Below are 22,064 nucleotides of genomic sequence, written 5' to 3' on the forward strand. Positions count from 1 at the left end.
TTCACTCAACGCACAATAAAGCTCTGGAATTTGTTGCCAGAGGATGTGGTTAGTGCAGTTAGTGTAGCTAGGTTCAAAAAAGGTTTGGATAAGTTCTTGGAGGAGAAGTCCATTAACTGCTATTAATCAAATTCACTTAGGGAATAGCCACTGCTATTAATTGCATCAGTAGCATGGGATCTTCTTAGTGATTGGATAATTGCTAGGTTCTTGTGGCCTGGTTTGGCCTCTGTTGGAAACAGGATGCTGGGCTTGATGGACCCTTGGTCTGACCCAGCATGGCAATTTCTTATGTTCTTATGTTATACTAAGGACAAAACAACAGCAGCGACTGTATGTTTCTCAGAATTAAAAGTCTTTATTCATATGCGCATAAGGAAGTTTGCTCTTAAATTTGCAGAGTCCGACTTAATCAGGTATCCAATTGACTCCATTTAAATACACTTTCTTCCAAGATGTTACTATAAACACTTCTTGATTTAAGATTACAAGGTGAAAACAGTTGCTAACACTAACATTTTTTAGCTGGCCTGGGAATTCTAACCTAACCTTGAAGACATGCATTTTACAGCTCTTTCTAGAACTACAAAGAGATACATGTGTCTTTTGTTATCTAATGTGAGACGGTTTCAAGACCCTTCAATGCCTCCTGGGGCTAATGGGTACTTTTCCATTGAAAAGATGCCTCTAATAAATTTTTATTATCTCAGTGCTCTCAGACTCTTTCTCCCAGGTACTAGTGATGTCTCGGAAACCTTAAGAACATAAGAACATAAGAAAATGCCATACTGGGTCAGACCAAGGGTCCATCAAGCCCAGCATCCTGTTTCCAACAGTGGCCAATCCAGGCCATAAGAACCTGGCAAGTACCCAAAAACTAAGTCTATTCCATGTAACCATTACTAATGGCAGTGGCTATTCTCTAAGTGAACTTAATAGCAAGTAATGGACTTCTCCTCCAAGAACTTATCCAATCCTTTTTTAAACACAGCTATACTAACTGCACTAACCACATTCTCTGGCAACAAATTCAAGAGTTTAATTGTGCGTTGAGTAAAAAAGAACTTTCTCCGATTAGTTTTAAATGTGCCCCATGCTAACTTCATGTAGTGCCCCCTAGTCTTTCTACTGTCCGAAAGACTAAATAACCGATTCACATCTACCCGTTCTAGACCTCTCATGATTTTAAACACCTCTATCATATCCCCCCTCAGTCGTCTCTTCTCCAAGCTGAAAAGTCCTAACCTCTTTAGTCTTTCCTCATAGGGGAGTTGTTCCATTCCCCTTATCATTTTGGTAGCCCTTCTCTGTACCTTCTCCATCACAATTATATCTTTTTTGAGATGCGGCGACCAGAATTGTACACAATATTCAAGGTGCGGTCTCACCATGGAGCGATACAGAGGCATTATGACATTTTCCGTTTTATTCACCATTCCTTTTCTAATAATTCCCAACATTCTGTTTGCTTTTTTGACTGCCGCAGCACACTGCACTGACGATTTCAATGTGTTATCCACTATGACACCTAGATCTCTTTCTTGGGTTGTAGCACCTAATATGGAACCCAACATTGTGTAATTATAGCATGGGTTATTTTTCCCTATATGCATCACCTTGCACTTATCCACATTAAATTTCATCTGCCATTTGGATGCCCAATTTTCCAGTCTCACAAGGTCTTCCTGCAATTTATCACAATCTGCTTGTGATTTAACTACTCTGAACAATTTTGTGTCATCTGCAAATTTGATTATCTCACTCGTCGTATTTCTTTCCAGATCATTTATAAATATATTGAATAGTAAGGGTCCCAATACAGATCCCTGAGGCACTCCACTGTCCACTCCCTTCCACTGAGAAAATTGCCCATTTAATCCTACTCTCTGTTTTCTGTCTTTTAGCCAGTTTGCAATCCACGAAAGGACATCGCCACCTATCCCATGACTTTTTACTTTTCCTAGAAGCCTCTCATGAGGAACTTTGTCAAACGCCTTCTGAAAATCCAAGTATACTATATCTACCGGTTCACCTTTATCCACATGTTTATTAACTCCTTCAAAAAAGTGAAGCAGATTTGTGAGGCAAGACTTGCCCTGGGTAAAGCCATGCTGACTTTGTTCCATTAAACCATGTCTTTCTATATGTTCTGTGATTTTGATGTTTAGAACACTTTCCACTTTTTTTCCTGGCACTGAAGTCAGGCTAACCGGTCTGTAGTTTCCCGGATCGCCCCTGGAGCCCTTTTTAAATATTAGGGTTACATTTGCTATCCTCCAGTCTTCAGGTACAATGGATGATTTTAATGATAAGTTACAAATTTTTACTAATAGGTCTGAAATTTCATTTTTTAGTTCCTTCAGAACTCTGGGGTGTATACCATCCGGTCCAGGTGATTTACTACTCTTCAGTTTGTCAATCAGGCCTACCACATCTTCTAGGTTCACCGTGATTTGATTCAGTCCATCTGAATCATTACCCATGAAAACCTTCTCCATTACGGGTACCTCCCCAACATCCTCTTCAGTAAACACCGAAGCAAAGAAATCATTTAATCTTTCCGCGATGGCCTTATCTTCTCTAAGTGCCCCTTTAACCCCTCCATCATCTAACGGTCCAACTGACTCCCTCACAAGCTTTCTGCTTCGGATATATTTTAAAAAGTTTTTACTGTGAGTTTTTGCCTCTACAGCCAACTTCTTTTCAAATTCTCTCTTAGCCTGTCTTATCAATGTCTTACATTTAACTTGCCAATGTTTATGCTTTATCCTATTTTATTCTGTTGGATCCTTCTTCCAATTTTTGAATGAAGATCTTTTGGCTAAAATAGCTTCTTTCACCTCCCCTTTTAACCATGCCGGTAATCGTTTTGCCTTCTTTCCACCTTTCTTCCACCAGGAAGTCCTACAGTTTGAAGTGGAAAAGGTTTTCCATCTGGTGTGAGAGGCATGACTTAAATCCTTTCTTGTGCCCTCCTCTCTAGACTGTTGGACTACCTGTGGCACCTTGCCGAGTCTTCTGGGAGATTACGTCGGCTCACAGGGTCAGTGAGCTTCATGCTCTGGTTACATACTCGCCATACATGAGGTTCTTCCACCATCGTGTAGTTTTGCGTATGCATCCTAAGTTTCTGCCCAAGGTAGTTACTGATTTCCACTTCAATCAGTCCATCGTTTTTCCCACCTTTTTTCTGAGGCCTCATTCCCATTCAGGGTAATGGGCTGTTCATACCTTGGACTGCAAAAGGGCCTTGGCTTTCTACCTGGATCATAAAGCTAACCACAGGCAGTCCACCCAGCTATTTGTGTCCTTTGATTCCAACCACCTGGGAGTAGCGGTAGGTAAACAGACCTTGTCAAACTGGCTGGCAGATTGCATTGCCTTTTGCTATGCGCAGGTAGGCCTCCCGCTAGCCGGCAGAGTAAAGGCTCACTCTGTGCGGGCCATGGCGACGTCGGTGGCCCATTTGCATGCAGTCCCTGTTGTCAAAATTTGCCGAGCTGCAACCTGAAGTTCCCTTCACACGTTTGTGGCTCATTACTGCTTGGACAAAGACGGGCACCAGGACAGTGCCTTTGGTCAATCCGTTCTGCGCAATCTGTTCCAGACCTGAACCCAACTCTTCCTGTCCATGCTTCTGTGGGAACCAGAAAGTCCTCAGCCGACCCATAGAATCGCAGTTGTGCCCGTTGGCACCTTGTTCAATCACTGTTGGTCCCTCATGTTAGCGAGGACAGTCTGGAGCTTGGTACTCACCCACATGTGAGGACTACCATCCTGCTTGTCCTAGGAGAAAGTGCAGTTGCTTACCTGTAACATGTGTTCTCCTAGGGCAGCAGGATATTAGTCCTCAGGAATCCCGCCCGCTTCCCCACGGGGTTGGGTTCTCCCTCCGGTTTGTTGTTTTATTTTTTCGCTCATATTTTCATCTATGTTACAAGACTGAAGGGGGACCTCGCATGGACAGCAGCAGGCTGGGCATGCTCAGTGTGCTGGTCAAAGCTTCTAGAAACTTTGACAAAAGTTTTCCGTGCCAGGCTCCATCGGATGATGTCACCCACATGTGAGGACTAACATCCTGCTGTCCTAGGAGAACATCTGTTACAGGTAAGCAACTGTGCTCTCCCAAACTCTGTGTCACGGCCAGGCAGGCCGGGGGAGCAGTAATCAGAAGCAGGCAGATCAGGAATGTGGTCTTCGGCAGAGGTAAAGAGCAGGCAGGTCTGGCATAGATCTTCTGCCTGACCAGCCACCTTCCCTTTGGGATGAGACTTTTAGTGCTGGTGGCTGGAAGGTTTTCTGGAGGGCAGGTGTTCTCCAAGGACAGCAGGATATTAGTCCTCATACTTGGGTGACATCATCAGATGGAGCCCTGACATGGAAAACCAACATAAGTTTTCCTATAGGCATTCCCTATACCATGTATCCACGCAGGGTCCCTCTTCAGTCTCTTAACATAGAATAAGTTATAAATAAAAAAACAAGAGACACCCAGGTGGGCAGGTTTTATGAGGATTACCATCCTGCTATCCTGAGAGAACACCTGTTACAGGTAAGCAGCTCTACTTTCTCTGAGGACAAACAGGATGGTAGTTCTCACACATGGGTGAATCGCCAGCTACAGGCTACTCCCTAACATAGAAGGGGACCAAGAGACACCCAAACTGGGTGCCAATGGGCACAACAATAGTGCTATAGGTAACAGAGGGGGAGACAGCCTGAACCCAAACAACGGGCCCTAGGCAGGAGAAAATTGGTTTCTACACCTCAAACAGATTCCAAAGGTCAGACTGGCCAAACCTACTGTTGCATCGGCCATCCCTATCCAAGCAATAGGTTAAATAGGTAAATGAAGTAAACATTTTCTTGAATTGGAAATATTTGTGCATACTGAAATATGTGAGGTAGATCTTTAAAAAGTACGCCGGATTTTATAAGATACGCATGTAGCCACGCGTATCTTATAAAATCCGGGGTCGGCGCGCGCAAGGCTGCGCAAAATCGGCAGCCTGCACGCGCCGAGCCGTGCAGCCTGCCTTCATTCCTTCCGAGGCTGCTCCGAAATCGGAGCGGCCTCGGAGGGAACTTTCCTTCTGCGTCCCTCCACCTTCCCCTCCCTTCCCCTACCTAACCCACCCCCCCGGCCCTACCTAAATCTCCCCCTACCTTTGTTGGGCAAGTTACGCCTGCTGCCTCACCTCCCCTGGCACAGGCCACAGTGCCGGGGGACTCGGGACCGCCCTCCCGGCCCGCCCCCGCCCACCCCCGGACACGCCCAGGACATGCCCCTTTTACGAAGCCCCGGGACTTACGCGTGTCCCGGGGCTTTGCACGCGCCAGCGGCCTATGCAAAATAGGCGCGCCGGCGCGCGAGTGCCCTGCGTGCGTAAATCCTCCCGGATTTACGCGCACAGGGCTTTTAAAATCTAGCCCTGTGTGTGCTTCTAGAGCAGGACCTTACAGTACTTTATAAACTGGGCAGCTGCTGTACCATGCGCAAATGCTGTACTGCTGATAGCTTGAAAGTTAGGCTTCGTGTTTTTGCTGTATTATTTAAAAATTCATCTGTAGATATTGAAGCAAAAGATGCCATATATTTTAAGTGTTCTAGTTTTCCCTTATTAATAGGAAGTGCTTCTTTCTTGGGATAATAACGATTTCAGTCCCATACATGTACAGGCAGGATTAAATAAATCTTTCTCATATGATATCAGTTTGTTTTATGTTTCTATTTGAAGACAGCTTCAGCAGCAGCAACAAGCAGAACTGGAAGTTCAGCAGAGAGATGGTCTGTCTTCTTATGACATATCTCAGGTACTGACTTGCTTACATCAATGATCTAGATCATCAGAAGTAGGGAGGAGAGGGAGAGAATGTTTAATAGGGTGGACAAGTTCCTGAAAAACAAAGATTAGTGCGTCTGCCTGACCCAGGGAGATACTGTATTGGGGCCAAGTAACAAAATGTGTTTCTTTTTATCTCCTTTTGAGTAAGCGAGTTGCTAGTGAGTTGTCAGAGATACAGCTCAAGAAGGCTGAACGTGATGAGGGCAATATTCAGCATGACTTATCCGGATAAGTATGGACATATCCAGTTAAGTAGAAGTGCCTGAATATCTGTTGGGGATCAGTGGCCGCCCTTAGTTGGATAAGTACTTATCCAGACACTTTTTCGCTGGATAAATGGCGGATGGGGTGAGGGTGTTCTAGGGTGGAGCTGAGTTAGCCGGATAAGTTATCCAGCCAATTCCGATATTTAGAGTTAGCCAAATAACTTATCTGGCTAACTCTAGTCAGCCCATAAACCTTTGAAAAATGCAGCCAAAATGAAGAGATTTTCCAGCTAAATTTTATTTCATTTAAAAAATGTAATAAATTTAGGCGAATATATGTGGAAAGGAGGAGGTCTCATGCTAATTATCAAAAAAAACATGCAGATGAAACTCATCACAACTAAGATATCCGCTCCTTTAGAAATTGCACTTTTTGACTCATCAAAGTTACAAATCTTTCTAGTATACTGTCCACCAGGAACCCTAGAACGAAACTGTTCCCCAGTCATAGAATTCATAATCGCCAGTCTATCACTCAATAAACCAATCGTCATCCTGGGCGATTTCAATTTACATATGGACACTCAACCCCACTCTTCCACCTGCAAAACAATCTCAGATGCACTCGCAACAATAGGACTAAAACAAATAGTCAATGGACCAACTCACAAAGCAGGACACACACTCAACCTAGTTTTTATCAACACAGACACCTGGAATTCACACCAAACAGAAATAACAGAAATTCCCTGGTCAGACCACTCTCTCATACATACCACCCTGTCCTACAATAATACACCAACCGAAGTGATGACAAAATAAGAACCATCTCATTCCGCCCTCCCTTTGAAAGCGAAATACTACAACAAAGTCTCCAAGAATAACTCAAGAACATTGACTTAACGAACACAGAAACAGCCACACCTCCTGGCTTAACATCACCAAAGCCGTAGCTGACAAAATAAACCCAACCATTTTAAAATCCATTAAAAATCCTAAACACCATAATCAATGGTATAATGATAATATAAGATCAGCCAAAAGTGAACTTAGAAAAACAGAGAGACTCTGGCGCAAGAAAAAAACAGACACTCTACTCAATTCTTTCTGAGCCCAATTAGCAAATTACAAAAAACTCATCCACAATGCAAAGAAAAACTTCTACACTACGAAAATAAATAAATACCAACAGAATCCCAGAATGCTGTTTAACATCGTACAAAACCTCACCAAATCCCCAAATGAATGAGAACACCTTCACCTTCAAACACAAACAAAAGCAATGACTTTGCAGAATACTTCACTGACAAAATCAAAAAACTAATAAACAACTCTAGCAACAACTCCATCACTAACACACAAACCCCATCTTCTTTTCTGAAAAGAACTGCAACTTGGCATAACTTCGACTACGCATACACACTGGAAATCCAAAAAATTATTTTAAAAAAATGAATCCAGCAAGCCATCCCATTGATAACATCCCCAAACTGATTGAAAATTCAATAAATAAAAAATAACCGAAATAGTTAACCTATCACTTACCAAAGGGATATATATTCTGATTGCCTAAAATCAGCAATCATCAAACCTTTACTAAAAAAGAACAACCTTGACCCAGAGAATATTCAAAACTATAGACCCATATCAAACCTACCCTTCTTAGCAAAAATCATCGAAAAAATCGTTCACTCACAGCTATCTGACCACATAGAAACGAATAACATATTTCACCCCTCACAATTTGGATTTAGAAAAAATGTAAGCACGGAATCATTACTATTATCATTTAACAACACAGTACTTAGAGGATTCGATAAAGGAAAAAGTTACATGTTAATCCTCCTGGATCTATCTGCTGCCTTCGACACAGTTAACCACTCTATCTTACTCGACAGACTATCTGACATAGGAGCAACGGGAACCACACTACAACAGTTCACCTCTTATTTGTCAAACAAAAGTTTCCAAGTAATCTTCAACAATAACCTATCGAACAAGGTAAAGCTAAGCACAGAAGTCCCACAAGGATCTGCCCTGTCTGCAACACTGTTCAACATCTATCTTCTACCGATCTGCCACACACTGGATCGCCTAGGCCTAACCCATTTCCTTTATGCTGACGACATCCAAATTTTGATCCCAATACAGAATACAATTGAAGAAACTTATAAGAGAATAACCAGCTATCTCGCAGAAATCAAACAGTGCCTATCCTCCATAGAACTCCTAATAAACATTGAGAAAACCGAATTAATAATCCTAGATAAAAAAGTCAGTGAAGCTCCAATGCAGCCGCTCAAAATGGAAGACCCTAAAACACTGATCTCTCCTGTTAGCCACGCTCAAAACCTAGGAATAACTGTAGACAAAGAGCTATCTTACAAAACCCACATAACAAATAAAATCAAAGAAGGATACCAAAAATTACTCACACTTAGACGTCTTAAACCTTTTCTCACACAAGAAGATTTCAGAACAGTACTACAACTACTTATATTCTCCAACATCGACTACTGCAATGCTTTACTTCTCAGCCTACCTCTGACTACCATCCATCTGCTCCAAATACTATAGAACACAGCAGCCAGAATTCTTACAGGAACAAAGAAACACGAGCATATTACACCAACCCTTATCTCTTACACTGGCTCCCAATAAAATACAGAATAGAATACAAAGTTCTAACAATCCTTCACCAAATAATCACAGGACAACAAAATCTATGGCTGAACAAACACATCATACCCCATGCTCCAAAAAAGAACCTTCGATCAACGAACAAAGGCCTCCTCAAAATACCTCATGTAAGATCCACTCATCAGAACACAACTCGTGAGAGAGCTATATCCCTCGCCAGCCCCATCCTTTGGAACGCATTACCAAGCGAAATAAGAACGCAACCTGATACCAAAACCTTTAAAAAAGACTTGAAAATCTGGTTGTTTACCAGAGCCTATGCAAATGATCTCATCCATCAGCACAACAAGAATCCCACACAAACTTCCACCAAGAAAAGTCCACATTCTCAAAGAAACATAAAAACATCTAAGACAACTCAAGAAAACACTAAGAAAACACCAAGAAAAGTCCACAGCCTCAGCGAATCATAAAAGCATCTAAGACAACCCAAGAACTTACAAGACAATGCACATAGCCACATGCAAATAGGCTGGCATAACTACTTAAACTATATAATAACCATGATGTAAATGCTATCTATAACAAATATGATGTAACAATGTTCTCTAATATGACTCAACGTTTGTTTAACAAATGTAACTATTGTGAACCGTTATGATGGCGAAACCGAATGACGGTATACAAAACATGTTAAATAAATAAATATGTGTACGTTCCTATTTACTTCATGGTAGAGGCCTAATATTGAAGATTTCATAATTTCCATAATCGCTAATTAAGCAGGACTCACTGATCAGTTGTTTCCTACAATTCTGTCTGTCATGTTCACTATCTGAAGTTCATTCCATAGTGGAAGTAGAGCCCTATATATCTGCATTTTTATGGCAGGAGGAGAGCAGTCTTTAACTGGTCCATTCAAATAGGTGCTACATTAGCAATAAATAAAAATCACCCCTTGTGTTTTACAGGCATTTGAAATGAATAGCTGATCTCTGTCATAACAACATGGCAGGTCAGGTTGAAGGTATAACAAAAAAAATCATTGAGATAGATACTGAGCCACTGTGCAACTCGTCTAGTTAGCTGGATAAACCTATCCAGCTCACTGGCGCTGTATGTACCTATCTATCCTAAAGTTAGCCGGATAAGCTGCACATGCACTTTCCTTGTGAAAAGGAAGACAGACCTGCAGAGGTTTGGATCTGCTTTTTATCTTGAAAATAACGTCTGCAAATTTGAAAATAGAATCCACACTCCTGGCTACAATTCATGCTTTATTGAGACCTACAAGGACTTTTAGCCAAGGAGGGATGGGCAATTTTCAGATAATCAATTTACCTTGTTTCTGAAAATGACTCTCTTTCTAAAGATATTCTAGTCTTCAATGTAGATTCAGTTTTGCCAAGACTCTTGCATTGCAGAGAAACTCATTTCTTGCATGTAAGCAGCTGAAGTTTCTTTGTATAGGGTTCATTATGAAAATAAGTCTTTCAACCTTAGCAGATTAAAGCGGAGAAAGCAATCCTGCAGCATTCACCGGGAAGCCTTGTGTTAAATAAATCTTTCAACCTTAGCGGAATGAAGCATAGAAAGCAATCCTGCAGCGTTCACTGAGAAGCCTTGTGTTAAATAAATCTTTCTGGGGGCAAGATGGCTGCCGCATAGCAGCACGTAGGCGCTGCAGCTCCTGAGTTGCTTACTTTACCTATTTTCCTGAGCTTTTTTCTTTGGCAATAATGCCGCATACAAAGCGAAAAGCTAAGATTCGTGAACTTACCTCGACTCCAACTGAAGCGGCAAGGCAACTCAGAATCGAAGACGCCTTCGGGAGATCCATGCTACCGTTGCCGGTGGGAGGGGCCGCTGGAGAAGCTAGCGGGGAGCAGCCGCGAGACTCCGGGCCAGCAGAAACATCCCTCAGCCCCGGACAACCAACAAAGCCGACTCCTCCAATAGGCCCCCTCGCTGAATGGAGGGGTGAACAACTAAGGACAACGCTAATGGACCAGCAGACCCCAAGGACACCGACCATCAGGAGAGATACAGCTGGTGAGCTGAATATCTCTGTGAGCCCAGAAGATCGGGGGCCTGATGAAAGGTATGAGGGAGAATCGCGTGTGTCTGAGGAAAGGCATGTTCCCGAGAAAGGAAAGGAGGAATCCAAATTTGAAGTACTCCTGCCGACACAGTTTGAAATGCCTGAGAAGGTAATGTTAGAAGCTATATGGAAAGCTATTATGACATTAAATAAAGCTATTGGTGATCTTACAAAAATGGTTAGAGAGAATGTTACTAATGTTCAGAGTCAAGAGAAGAAGCTTTCCCAAATGGAAAAGAAAATTACAGAAATTGGGGTTGAAGTAACAAAAGTGAAAGAAGTGCAAACAGAATTGATTAAATCAGATTCCATAATGCATCATAAAGTGGAATACTAAGAAAATGAAATGAGGAGGCCTAACTTAAGGTTCCTCAATTTTCCTAAAACAAAATGGATACCACATAAGGAACTTTTGAAAAGCTACTTTCTTAACATATTGGGATTTGCAGAAACATCGCTGCCTCTAATCTCAAAGATTCTTTACTTGCCATCAAGAAGAAAAATCAGAGGATAATTTGTCAGATATAATTGAAAGATCCTATGAGACTACGATCGAGAAAAGAGCTACGCTCTTAGTAACTTTTTCATTGCTCTCGGACAGAGATAGAATTCTCCAGGTATATTTTCGTAAGCAGAAGGATTTGTTCTATGGGAAACAGATAAGAGTTTTTCCCGACATAACAAGAGCAATGCAGCAGAAAAGGAAACTGTTTCTCCAGATGAGAACTGAAGTGATTTCCAGATAAGCAAAATATTTCTTAAGGTTCCCATGTCGCTGTATAATTGTTTACCAAGGGAACAGATATGTATTTTATGAAGTTGAGCAGTTGAGGCAGAATTTGGATTCCCATTCCTAAGTATTCTCAGGAGTATTTGGTTAATAGAAAGAAAGGAGCATGTGCTATGCTTGCTTTATAAGTAAAATATTTTCTTTGAAATATACTGCTTAAAAATATCTTACCCCCTTCATATTGCCTATAAACGTTTTGTTTAGATTTTGTTACAGATAGTTTTTGTTTTTCTTTAATGTATTAATGTTCTTATTAATATTTTGATTCTTTTTTCTGTAGCAAAAGAATTTGATTGTATAAATTGAAAACTCTAATAAAAATTAAATTAAAAATAAATAAATAAATAAATCTTTCAACCTTAGCAAACTCATGTAGAAAGCAATCCCACAGCTTTCACCAGAAAGCTTTGTGTTAAATAAATCTTTCAGCCTTAGCAGACTGAAGCTTAGAAAGCAATCCCACAGCAATCACCAGGAAGCCTCGTGTTAAATCTTTCAGCCTTAGCAGATTGAAGCATAGAACATAAGAACATGCCATACTGGATCAGACCAAGGGTCCATCAAGCCCAGCATCCTGTTTCCAACAGTGGCCAATCCAGGCCATAAGAACCTGGCAAGTACCCAAAAACTAAGTCTATTCCATGTTACTGTTGCTAGTAATAGCAGTGGCTATTTTCTAAGTCAACTTTAATTAATAGCAGGTAATGGACTTCTCCTCCAAGAACTTATGCAATCCTTTTTTAAACACAGCTACACTAACTGCACTAACCACATCATCTGGCAACAAATTCCAGAGCTTTATTGTGCGTTGAGTGAAAAAGAACGTTCTCCGATTAGTTTTAAATGTGCCCCATGCTAACTTCATGGAATGCCCCCTAGTCTTTCTATTATCCGAAAGAGTAAATAACTGATTCACATCTACCCGTTCTAGACCTCTCATGATTTTAAACATCTCTATCATATCCTCCTCAGCCGTCTCTTCTCCAAGCTGAACATCCCTAACCTCTTTAACCTTTCCTCATAGGGGAGCTGTTCCATCCCCTTTATCATTTTGGTTGCCCTTCTCTGTACCTTCTCCATTGCAATTATATCTTTTTTGAGATGCGGTGACCAGAATCGTACACAGTATTCAAGGTGCGGTCTCACCATGGAGCGATACAGAGGCATTATGACATTTTCCATTTTATTCACCATTCCCTTTCTAATAATTACCAACATTCTGTTTGCTTTTTTGACTGCCGCAGCACACTGAGCCGACTATTTCAATGTGTTATCCACTATGACGCCTAGATCTCTTTCTTGGGTTGTAGCACCTAATATGGAACCCAACATTGTGTAATTATAGCATGGGTTATTTTTCCCTATATGCATCACCTTGCACTTATCCACATTAAATTTCATCTGCCATTTGGATGCCCAATTTTCCAGCCTCACAAGGTCTTCCTGCAATTTATCACAATCTGCTTGTGATTTAACTACTCTGAACAATTTTGTATCATCTGGAAATTTGTGAAGCCTTAGCAGACTGTGGCAAATTTGTGAAGTTCTTTGACTTAAAGATTCAAAACCTAGTTAAAAATGTTTCTTTCTCATCAACCCATAGTATCTCATTACAGACAATTGAATCACTGAAATGGATATTCTTTGAATATGCATCTGTATTAATTGAATGAAATCCTGCTACTCACTCATTGGATTTGCTAGCAATAAACGGGTATCTTTTTAAAACGATGCGCACGTGCAAAGCAGGGGTTATGCACATAGTCGGGCCTTGCGCTCACCGCACACATCTTCGAAGGGACCTGGCCACGTATGTAACTCCTGTTACATATAGAAGTGCTGGGTCGAATGAAAGGGACGTCCGAAGGGCGGGGCTGGAGGTGGCCAGTACAGCGGCCATTTGCTGCTGTACTGGGGAAGGGATCACCGGCGCTCCAAAGGAGCAGTAAGCAACAAAATCAAAACCAAAAAAGGAAGGTCAAAGGTTTTAGAGGGTGGGGAGGAGAGGGGAAGGGTAAGGAAGGTTAGGTAGGGGAGTAGGGAAGTTCCCTCCCAGTCTGCTCCTTAATTGGAGCAGACTGGGAGGAACTGGGAAAAGGGACCATCGCGTTGCCATGCGTAAATTAAAAATTTACCTCCCCCCCCCCCCCCCCCACGCACGTGAGTTCCGGGCTGTGTGCACGTGCGTGCGTACCCCTCGTATTTTATATCACACGCGAATGTGTTATAAAATAGCCGCGTCCATGTGTGCACGCCGGGAAGCTGGCACACATGGACGCTCGCACGTAAGTTTAAAAATCTACCCCAAGTCATTAAAATTGATTCCAGATATAATACTCCCATCTGTTACTAAAACTGTCAATTTATCACTATAAGAAGGACATATAGCATGTTTGTTGAAATGTGCAGCAAGCAGACCAATACTAAAAGGTAATAAAGCAGATAGAGAAGTCCTAAGTAACTACAGACTAATATTACTTTACCAGCAATAGCTAAAATTCTAGAAAAAATAGTTCTATTCCAATTGTCAGATCACCTTGAAAGAAACAACATATTATTCCCTACACAATTTGGTTTCAGAAAGTATTATAGCACGGAAACTCTATTCACTGAATGACAGTGTTTTGAGGATTCATACCTGTTAGTTTGACCTGACCTTTCAGCGGCATTTGATAGATTGATCATAACAACATGATTAAGATTGGCGTTTGGGGAAAAAAGTATTGAAATAGTTTAAATCTTTCTTATAAGATTGATCATATCAAGTAAAATTAGACGGATGCTTATCTGAGACAACCAATATGGAGACAGCATCATCTGCTACTCTTTTTAACATATAAATCCTGCCGTTATGCCGATTGCTATCAGGGATGGGTAACAGTTATCACATATGTGCAGACAATGTACAATTTCTCATTCCAATAGACATTTCAATTGATCATTCGTTAAAACTGTTTGATATATATTTCTCATCAGTTAAACAACTATTGCAGCACATGAGTTATTTATAAATACACAAAAGACAGAAATGATATTATTAAATTGAAAAATTCCATTCACATCCCCAATAACTATAATGAACGATCAGACAAAAATAGAATTAACTGATCATGATTGTGATCTTGGTGTTTTAATTGATAGTAATTTGTTAATGAAAAAACATATTAGTCAAAAAATAAAAAATGGTTATTTTAAATTGAATATTTTAAAACGTTTAAAACCCCTCTTCTCATATGAGGACTTTAGAATGGTATTACAGACCTTAATTTTTAATGAATTTGATTACTATAATGCATTATTCTTGGTTTACCAGCCAACACAACTCATTCACTACAAGTACTACAAAACACAGCAGCCAGAATATTATCAGGTAATAGGAATTATAACCATATAGCACCAGTACTGAAATCACTACACTGGTTACCAATTAAATTTAGCACATAATACAAAGTACTTACAATTCTTCACCATATGATTAACAACAATAATATCAAATGGTTAAATGCCTCATTACATCTGTATGTCCCATCCAGAAACCTGAGATCTGCCAGTAAAGGCTTACTTCAAGTTAGAACATTGCACTCTGCATATTTAAGCAAAGCATTCTCACTCGTTGGCCCAAAACTATGGAACACAATGCCGGCTAACTTACTCACTCGGAAAGACAGCAAGCAGTTTAAAAAAGATCTAAAGAAATGCTTATTCAGAATAGCATTTATTTATTTATTGGTTTGTTTTTGTATACTGATATTCGATTTAACCTAACACATCAGCTTACATATGCTGATTGAGATAAAAATGAAATGCTGGTTTGTATAGATAACTCATGATATACCTTATTGTATTAATATTGTTATAAAATGTGATTCATTTTATGTTTTAAACAGTGTTTTATTGTAAACCACTATGATTGTTAAGCCAGAATGATGGTATATAAATAACTAAATATCAAATATGAAATACATGTAGAAAGCAATCCTGTAACCTTCACTGAGAAGCCTCATTTAAATAAATATTTTAGCCTTAGCAGACTGAAGTATAGTAAGCAATTCTGCAGCATTCACTCGTGTTAAATGGAGCATCTTCTATTTTTGTAGGTGCCAGTTTCAAATCTCTCAGCCAGTGTGCATGAGAGCGGAAAATCAGTGGTTGATAAAGCTGATCCCATCTTCTCTCAGGAAAGAGATGCAAGGTTTGCTGAAATGTTTGCAGGAATAACTGCTTGTAAGTAAAGCATCACCATATTGTCTTTCTTGTTAACCTTTAGTATGGTATCTGATTTAGAGGCAGTATTCAGTGTTTCATTTGGAAAATTGTGGAGTTAGATTGGGTAGTACTTTCGTGTGCGGACTTTGCTCCTGCTTCCAGGCAGGTACAAATTACATGATTGCAAGTATACCTGTGCTGTATGCACTGGTTACTTGCTCAAAGGAAACTCTGTGAGGAGTTTCTCTTTGAAAATGAGCTTTTTTTCTGGTTTGAGAAGATAAGAAATGCAACTTATTTAAAATCACTCTGTGGAACAAGTCTTGGGATCTCCTCACTGGATCTCTAGGTATTCACAAAGCTGTCTTTTGTTGTATGATCAGTATTTAAAGGAGTTTCTGACTTTGTCTTCTCAGCTGGGTAGTACAAGAAGCTGGGATTTATTTTCACTTAGTTAATTCTTGATTAAAGAAAGAATGCAGAGGAGGACTTTGGACACTGAGATGCACCAATAATTCTCCTGGGGATAAAATGTTAGCAAAAGGTAAAGTACTGAATCAGGAAGTCAGAAGAGTGAAAAGCAAAGGGAATAGTTTAGGAATAGTCACAGGCCCAGTACCCCCATCATGTCCCAGTATCCTTGTTAATTTCCAAGAGTGTAATCATGCAGCCAGCTGGCACTCATGGTGTTAAAATATGTTGCTTTCTTGTTGTCAAACAGAATAAAAGAACGTATATGAGTAGAACAGGCCTTCAGTCTTACTTTTAGCTGAGAAGTTGCAATTGGGTTCATGCTCTACATCGGGATCTTCCTGCTCCAAGGCTCTTTAGCCTTTGCCATGTCTAACTATACTGAGTCTAGGAGCAGAAAGCATCACCATATGTAGTGGGTGGAAGGATGACTACTACCTGTCCCTTAAAAGTGGTTCACTTCTTGTCTTTGTTCACTGCTTCCAATCACCGTATTTTCCAGACATTCTTTCTCACATGTGTGTGATCACTAGCTTTATCCTTTATCCCAAAATAACCACCAAAAAATCAGCATATGTATCACTAATGTCATGCCTCAGGTAAGAAGTAATCACCACTCTCAAAAGAATGTGCGTTCCCCAAAAGCTAAAAGTGTACTGCTATCCATAAAGTCTGTAAAACCGAATCTGGGCAGTGGCCAGGTATATTAGCTCTCGGCACTGGTAGAACTGCTTGGTGCAATGAACTCTCTGTCTCCTGGCTCGCTCTAAGTAAGTGGTCTTCTTATACTTTTATTGTCATGTCTCCATTTTGTATTCAGTATCTCTGCTTGTGACCTTGAAGTTTACAGGCTTTAAGTTAAGAGAAAGGAGTGCTTCCTGACTACTTCTAGTAAAGGAGGAGAGGGTGGAAAAGCCTAGAGTGGGGGTGCTACATAACTGCCGTCGGACTCAGACGGCTTCATCCCACATGCCTCACCTCAATATTCGCTTTCTCCACCAGCCTTGGGAAAATGGCGACCGCCGCGTCTGCTTGCCGCTCTCTCCGGCGTCCCTGGAACGGCTATGGCAAGGCTTTCCGCCGTGATTCACCTGAGGGCCTCCGAGGGTGCGCGCGCGCGCATCACCCATGTCTTTATTCCAATATTGGCACGAACCTCAGGGGCGTCCCCCTCGAGTGACGTCACAACATCCGGGTATTTAGGCTGCCCATTTGCTGACTGACTTTGAGTTAGCAAGGACTGGATTCGTTCCGGTCTAAGCTGCTCTGCCGCTTCTCGCTGCTGCTGGAAGCTCTCTCTACCCTCCGGGGTTCTACTAACTTGAGTACCCGCTCCTCGGGGGCCCTATGCTTCTTTCCAGGTGCCTATCCAGTATCCAGGTGCTCGCTCCTCGAGGGCCTGAGTTGTCTGCCTTGGTGCCTGCTACCAATAACTCTACCTGCTGGGAACTCTACCATTACAGCTACAAGAATGTGAGTAACTTAACATCTACCAGTCTGTCTCACCTACAGCTCCTCATTGGAAACCTGCATCGGAGCTCCCTACACCACCATTGTGGGACGGGTCTCCTCAGCCGAGGACCCCAGACTGCTGCTGCAGGACTCTACTCACTACTGCCACCTCTGGTGAACTCTACAAGCTGTATAATAAAACTTATCTCTGTGTTTGTGCATCTGAGTCTAGCCCGGTACTGCAGTTCCCCGCGGGGCTCCTCCCTGTGGGAGTGGCCATCGTTGCAGCACATAAGAATCCACCAAACACCTCAAAACCATTATCTCACTTTCAAAGCAAGCTACTTTCTGACTTTGTACATAGTATGGAGTCTAAATTGTACTTTCTCTCTCTACTAATTTCTGATCATACTAGGGGGGGAAAGAGGGGGTGGACAAAACTCCATTTATAGAAGAGAATGTATGGGAAGAGATAGGCAAACAAAGTGGGCAAGGCCATGGGGCCAGATGGCGTACATCTCTGACTTGTGGCCGATCTGGAAGCCAGTGCAACATGTGGAAGAAGGGGAGGCCAATTCCTGGCGCAATCTCTGATGCTTATTTATTTATTTAAAAAGTTATACACTGCATAATTAGCAATAACTCAAAAACCGGTTTACAGCCACACACACACATAAAAACATAGAGGTAAATATTTGAAGCTATTTAGACAGATAACTCGCAAATTATCTATCTAAATGGCAAGTTTTGAAATATTCTGGGAGTGGGCCAGAGTTATCCGGCTAACTTAGCTGATTTTCAATAGTTTGTTTTATTTTACTTTTTATTTAACCATGAACAAACAAATATTGCCCCCAGCTAAATTAACAACAGGTGAAGAATAGGCTTGTACAGGTAGTATGCAAGAGAGTATAGATACTAATCTTGCTATATGTGATCGTAGGTGCAATCTTACCCCCAACCGTCTATGCACAATCTTAAGGAACCATTGGTTATGTTATATAATTTCTAAAAGAGTCCCATATTATCTCGTATTTGAATTTTTCCTTCTCATGAGAAATCGTGCAGCCGCTCAATGTCTTCAATGCCTCTAGTCTGCGCTCTCCATCGCTGTATGCTAGGATTAGTTTTCCATGTAGAAGCAATTGTAAATCTAGAAGCCAAGAATAACTGCAAAATCAGTCCACCCCACTCCATCTACAGTCTTGTCAACCAGCAACAGTCCTTCTCTAGAGTCTTCTTTAGTGAACACCAAACTGAAGTATTTATTTAATATTTCTGCATTTCTTCGTCTCTCTCCACACATTGCTCCTTGTCACTTTTCAATTTCACTATACCAGTTCGGGCCTCCCTTCTGCAAAATCAAGGCTCAAAATTTCATTGATATTCCTGAGAAGATCCATCTACCTAGCAGACCAAGCGCCTGAGGTATATGGAGAGGGCATTCAATAATGTCAGATATCTTCTGTGTCACCAACTCCCAGAAATGATTGACCCCCAGGCAATCTCACCACATGAGTCCTGGAAGTGATAAGGGATGGCTATTCTCGAGTTTCTTCTCATTCCTTCGGATGCCTTTATGGCTTTCCCTGTTACAGAGTAACCTTGTGAGATTGGTCTTGGAAATTGTGTGCATGGGCAAATTTCGCAGCCACCGCTGTCTCTTAGCCACTATCACGGAAGCCATCGCTCTGGCGGTTGTGCAAACAAGGTCACAGCCTGTATCAGCTAAGAAGGTGGCTCCCGGTTCCATTACTGTTCTCCCTCAGCCTCCTGAGAGAGCCGCAGACTATCCCGAGCCACCAGGGAGCAACAAAAAACAATTTGCAAATTCATCGCCATGGTCTCAAAAGCTTGCTTAAGGATAGCCTCAATTCTCCTATCCTGAGTATCCTTAGAGCTCTCCCTCCTTCCACCAGAATGGTGGTCCACTTGGTAACAGAAGACACCAGCACATCCACCTTTAGGAATCATAACTGTTCTTTGCCTTCGGATCCAAGGAGTACAGAACATAAGAACATGCCATGCTGGGTCAGGCCAAGGGTCCATCAAGCCCAGCATCCTGTTTCCAACAGTGGCCAATCCAGGCCATAAGAACCTGGCAAGTACCCAAAAACTAAGTCTATTCCATTTTACCGTTGCTAGTAATAGCAGTGGCTATTCTCTAAGGGGCGGATTTTCATCCTCCGCGAATAGGCCTACTTTTGTTTGCGCTCCAGGCGCAAACAAAAGTACGCTGGATTTTAGTAGATACGCGCGGAGCCGCGCGTATCTGCTAAAAACCTGGATCGGCGCGCGCAAGGCTATCTATTTTGTATAGCCGGCGCGCGCCGAGCCGCGCAGCCTACCCCCGTTCCCTCCGAGGCCGCTCCGAAATCGGAGCGGCCTCGGAGGGAACTTCCTTTTGCCCTCCCCTCACCTTCCCCTCCCTTCCCCTCCCACCCGGCCCTGTCTAAGCCCCCACCTTACCTTTGTTGGGGGATTTATCCCCGCGCACCAGCGGGCCTCTTGCGCGCCGGGCCGCGACCTGGGGGCGGGTACGGAGGGCGCGGCCACGCCCCCGGACCGCCCTGGGCCGTAGCCACGCCCCCGTACCCGCCCCCAAAACGCTGCCGACACGCCCCGAAAACGCCGCGACGACCGGGACCGCCCCCGACACGCCCCCCTCGGAGAACCCCGGGACTTACGCGAGTCCCGGGGCTCTGCGCGCGCCAGTAGGCCTATGTAAAATAAGCTTACCGGCGCGCAGGGCCCTGCTCGCCTAAATCCGCCCGGTTTTGGGCGGATTTAGGCGAGCAGGGCTCTGAAAATCCGCCCCTAAGTCAACTTAATTAATAGCAGGTAATGGACTTCTCCTCCAAGAACTTATCCAAACCTTTTTTTAAACCCAGCTACACTAACTGCACTAATCACATCCTCTGGCAACAAATTCCAGAGCTTAATTGTGCATTGAGTAAAAAAGAGCCGATATAAAGTGGGAATCATTTGAGACCGTTTCCTCATTAGAAATTGAATCATTCATAAAAAAAACTCAATCCGACCAAACAGCCGATTGATCCGATTCAAGTATGCTTTCTCAAAGCAATTGCTAATACTATAGCACCATTTATTACTGACATTGTTAATGCATCATTATCGGAAGGAATTGTTCCTGATATCTTAAAGAACACTATAATCAAACCTATTTTGAAAAAACCTTCTCTTGATAACACCCAATTGAAAAATTATAGACCTTTTTCTAATTTATCATTTTTAGCTAAAATAATTGAAAAAGTAACCCAAAAACAACTTGACTTATTTGGAATCCAATAATATTTTATTTCCTAATCAGTACGGGTTCAGAAAAAATTTTAACACAGAAACTCTTAATTGCTCTCATGGACACAGTTTTAAGAGGTTTTGATAACGGTAAAAGCTATTTTTTAGTGCTTTTAGATTTGTCATCTGCCTTTGATACTGTGGATCATGGTATTTTATTGAAACGGCTCACAGAAATTGGGATAGGAGATACGGTGTTACACTGGTTTGCCTCTTTTCTTAACAATAGGTCTTTTTGTGTGAAAATCAATAATGCCACCTCTGAAAAAATTGCTTTTCAAACTGGTGTTCCGCAAGGATCTACTTTATCGGCCACACTTTTTAATATTTATGTCTTACCCATTTGCCATTTTTTAAATGGCCTAAGTTTAACATTTTATTTGTATGCTGATGACATTCAGTTTTTAGTACCTATCGAAAATTCAGTGGAGGCCACCTTAGAAATTATTAAAATGTATATTTTATCTTTAAAACAGTTACTCCAACATTTACGTTTAGTTTTAAATATGGACAAAACCGAAATTGTGCTTCTCAAATGCAAGTGTCATTTTAATAATATTCCTGCTTTGATGTTAAATGCTAATATAAAAATAAGTCCCTCCTTTTATACTCGTGACTTAGGGGTAATTATTGATACAGAATTTTCTTTTAAAAATCATATTGCCACCGAATTGAAAGACGGCTATTTTAAATTATTAACTTTACGAAAGTTAAAGCCGTTTCTAGATTTTAGGGATATTAGAACTGTTTTACAAACTCTGATTTTTGCAAATCTTGATTATTGTAACTCTTTGTTACTTGGTTTACCTGCTTCAAGCATTAGACCATTACAGGTTTTGCAGAACGCGGCGGCTCGTGTTCTGACCAGAAAACGGAAATGTGACCATATCACTCCCATTCTGATTAAGTTACATTGGCTTCCAATTCAATATCGTGTACAATACAAAGTGGCTTGCCTAATTCAAAATGTTGTACACGGGGAGCGAACCGAATGGTTAAATACATCTCTGCGCCTTCACGTACCTCAAAGAGAA

The 22,064-nt window shown here is 41.6% G+C and overlaps 1 protein-coding gene across 4 annotated transcripts in view; it reads left to right on the forward strand.

Annotated features, from left to right (window-relative positions):
• ARNT2 (aryl hydrocarbon receptor nuclear translocator 2) overlaps nt 1–22,064 on the forward strand; it is a 251,764-nt gene that overhangs the window by 161,279 nt on the left and 68,421 nt on the right. For all 4 annotated transcript variants that reach the window (XM_029574575.1, XM_029574576.1, XM_029574577.1 and 1 more), the window contains 2 exons: nt 5,739–5,814; nt 15,681–15,807. In XM_029574575.1, coding sequence (XP_029430435.1) covers nt 5,739–5,814; nt 15,681–15,807 — 203 coding nt within the window. The remainder of the gene's footprint in view (nt 1–5,738; nt 5,815–15,680; nt 15,808–22,064) is intronic.

This window comes from Rhinatrema bivittatum, chromosome 13 (assembly GCF_901001135.1).
Source record: "Rhinatrema bivittatum chromosome 13, aRhiBiv1.1, whole genome shotgun sequence".
Classification (NCBI taxonomy): domain Eukaryota; kingdom Metazoa; phylum Chordata; class Amphibia; order Gymnophiona; family Rhinatrematidae; genus Rhinatrema; species Rhinatrema bivittatum.